Source organism: Polistes canadensis, unplaced genomic scaffold (genome assembly GCF_001313835.1).
Source record: "Polistes canadensis isolate GaletaPanama2010 unplaced genomic scaffold, ASM131383v1 scaffold_194, whole genome shotgun sequence".
NCBI lineage: Eukaryota > Metazoa > Arthropoda > Insecta > Hymenoptera > Vespidae > Polistes > Polistes canadensis.
Genome location: NW_014569741.1, coordinates 114,205 through 116,880, shown reverse-complemented (window position 1 = coordinate 116,880; position 2,676 = coordinate 114,205). Strand labels below are relative to the sequence as shown.

At 33.9% G+C, this 2,676-nt stretch overlaps 1 protein-coding gene across 1 annotated transcript in view; it reads left to right on the top strand.

Annotated features, from left to right (window-relative positions):
* The first annotated feature begins 402 nt into the window (after nt 1-402).
* Nucleotides 403-2,676, top strand: part of LOC106789644 (suppressor of lurcher protein 1-like) — a 46,657-nt gene continuing 44,383 nt past the window's right edge. Inside the window, exon 1 of the mRNA XM_014754038.1 lies at nt 403-496. Coding sequence (XP_014609524.1) covers nt 403-496 — 94 coding nt within the window. The remainder of the gene's footprint in view (nt 497-2,676) is intronic.

Genomic DNA, 2,676 nt, shown 5'->3' with positions numbered 1-2,676 from the left:
AACGGGGGACAAGAGTTATCCAGAAAAAGCTGGTAACGGTGGGAGAGTCCCTTTTCCTCAACGATAAATTAAACTCTACCAAAGTAAAGTTAGCAAAACCGATTTTCTCGAAGTAGAAGAAGTCGTTTTTGAAAAGAAAAATATGAAAGTATATGGTTCGTTACACGGTTTATATTGAATTCAAGAAATACGATGCTTGCAATATAAAAGATAAATAATAATATAAAACTAAAATGATGATATTTTTGGAAGATTGCAAATGATATTTAGCTGACTAAGGTTATAGATATGGTTGATGTGAATGCATTAGAAAGGATGATAGTGGTTGTAGTGATGGTATGGGGGGGGGAAGATAGAGCGGGTGGGTGGGGGGGTTACGAGTAAGAGTAGGAAAGGTAAGGAATGAGGTTGCTTAAATCTACGGAGTTGAGACAGGACTTACCGGCAAGACGCAAGCCGCAAATGGCGTTCAAATTAATTTCAACGAAGTTTGTCGGTAAATTATTAATACCCGTTGGTTGCACCAAGGACGACGAGAAACCAGGACTAAAATGAGAAAGGAAGATGTAGAGAAGTATGATAGTAACGGAAGCAAAGCATCGCCGACTAAAATGGCGTCTGCTGACTCGGTTGTCCCCAGACTAAATGTGCCGCTTAATTAGGAAATCCGCAATTGTGGGTAGGTTTGGGTATTGTCGACGGTTTTGTAACCAGCTTTCCATCCTAATGCCATAGGTAACAGAACATACATACACCCACCACCTGCATCATGCCTGCTGTTGCTGCTGCTGCGTGTACGAACCTTTAACGAAAGTACAACGACTGACCATTCCTGTACAAATTGCAAATGGATTTCGTTTGGAAGTGTAACACCTGCATGGATTGGTTGCATAACTTAAAACTATTCTGACAAGGTTTCAAACGTTTACTAAATTTCAACAATACAACAGCAGTATCAGCAACAACAGCAGCACCAGCAAAAACAGTAGCAAAGATTTATATATATATTATGTTTAAGGAATATTTGATATGTATTTGAATGACTATACAACCAATTGAAATTTTTCTTTTTTTTTATTATTATAATCTTTTTGGTATAAAATTCAAGTAGAGGATCCCCCGTTGGAGAAAGAACTTGAACACTTTGGGAATTCAACGCCATGGGGAAATTCGTTTGCAAGCTTTAGAAAGTTTTACCCTACCACCTACACTTTCGAGATATTCAACGTTAGCGCTTGGGTAATAGTTGTTCAAGCATAAATATCTCTTCTCGGATAGAGGTAATAATATTTAAATAAAATAAAAGAAAAAAAAAGAAAGAAAGAACGAAAAAACGAAACGAATTATCATTGTTTTTTCCTTTTTTTTTGTTACCTACATACGTACGATCCGTTTTGGTTGAATAAAAAAAGAGAAGAGATAATAAGAAAACAAAAAAAGGGTTTTAAACGAGTAAAAGGGGAGGACAGGTAATGAAATAAGACAATCTTTACGGTGTTTACTTTATTCGCGAATAATTTCATTTTTTTTTTTTTTTAAATTAAATCTCACGTTTTTATTCTAACCGTACTTCCACTCTAGATCTCATATAAATAATTTTAATTGAAAAACTCTATCACACGGTGGAAAACCCCCATAATCGTGATGATATATATAGAAGGACCGAGTGAATTCGTTACTACACGTTCGGATTAATACTTTCTTTTCTTTTTCAACTTTTATCGTTTTTTCTTTCTTTCTCCAGTCCACGTCCCCCCCCTCCCCCTCCACCACACCCTCCCCTCACCAATCCCGTACGAACAATTTCATAGTTGATCTCTCCGGGTTTTCACGATAGCATCGTATTCTCTTAGAAGCGAAGAGAATTGATCACCATAAGTGAATTCGTCCCTCTTGGATATAACCACAGACGTACTTGGAATACTTGCCGGCTTTAAGAATTTTTCGTGAAAGATAAAGCGAGAAAGAAGACCGGCTCATGAATGCAAATTAAAACGTTTACCATCTTTTCTATATATATATATATATATATATATATATATCTTACTTTTTCTATTTCTTTGCTGCATATCTTCAAGCATTCACCATTATTTCACTTTCCTTATAAATGTGGTGTTCAAAAGTCGATAATATATCTATGAACGACCAACCACGTTTATGGATATCTAACTGCGATAAAAGAATATATTTTAGTAGTACCTTCCTTGTGTTTATTATATTTTCATTATATATATATATAATATATATATTAGGGTGAATCAAAAAAAATCTTTTATTTTTTTTTTGGATCTGACACACAAAAACTTGTTGCTAGGCACCTTTAGAAAGTACTCACCCAGTATGGGCTCTTAATTTTAATAGGAAGATCCTCCTCATCGCGGTTTTTTATTTTTTTCTCAGTCCAACAGAAAAAAATTCATACCTCCTCATTAATTGATTATACGAAAAAATGTTTTAATCAAATTTTTTAGGAAATTCAATGTTCTACAAAAAAGGTATCTTACGTTTTTTTCGTAAACCTCACTATTTAAAAGATATTGAAGATTCTAGTTTGATTATTTTAAGACAAATTTCATTTTTGTTTATGAATTTTGTTACTGACTGAGTAATAATTATTATCAAATCTTCAATATCTTTTAAATAGTGAGGTTTACGAAAAAAACATAAGATACCTTT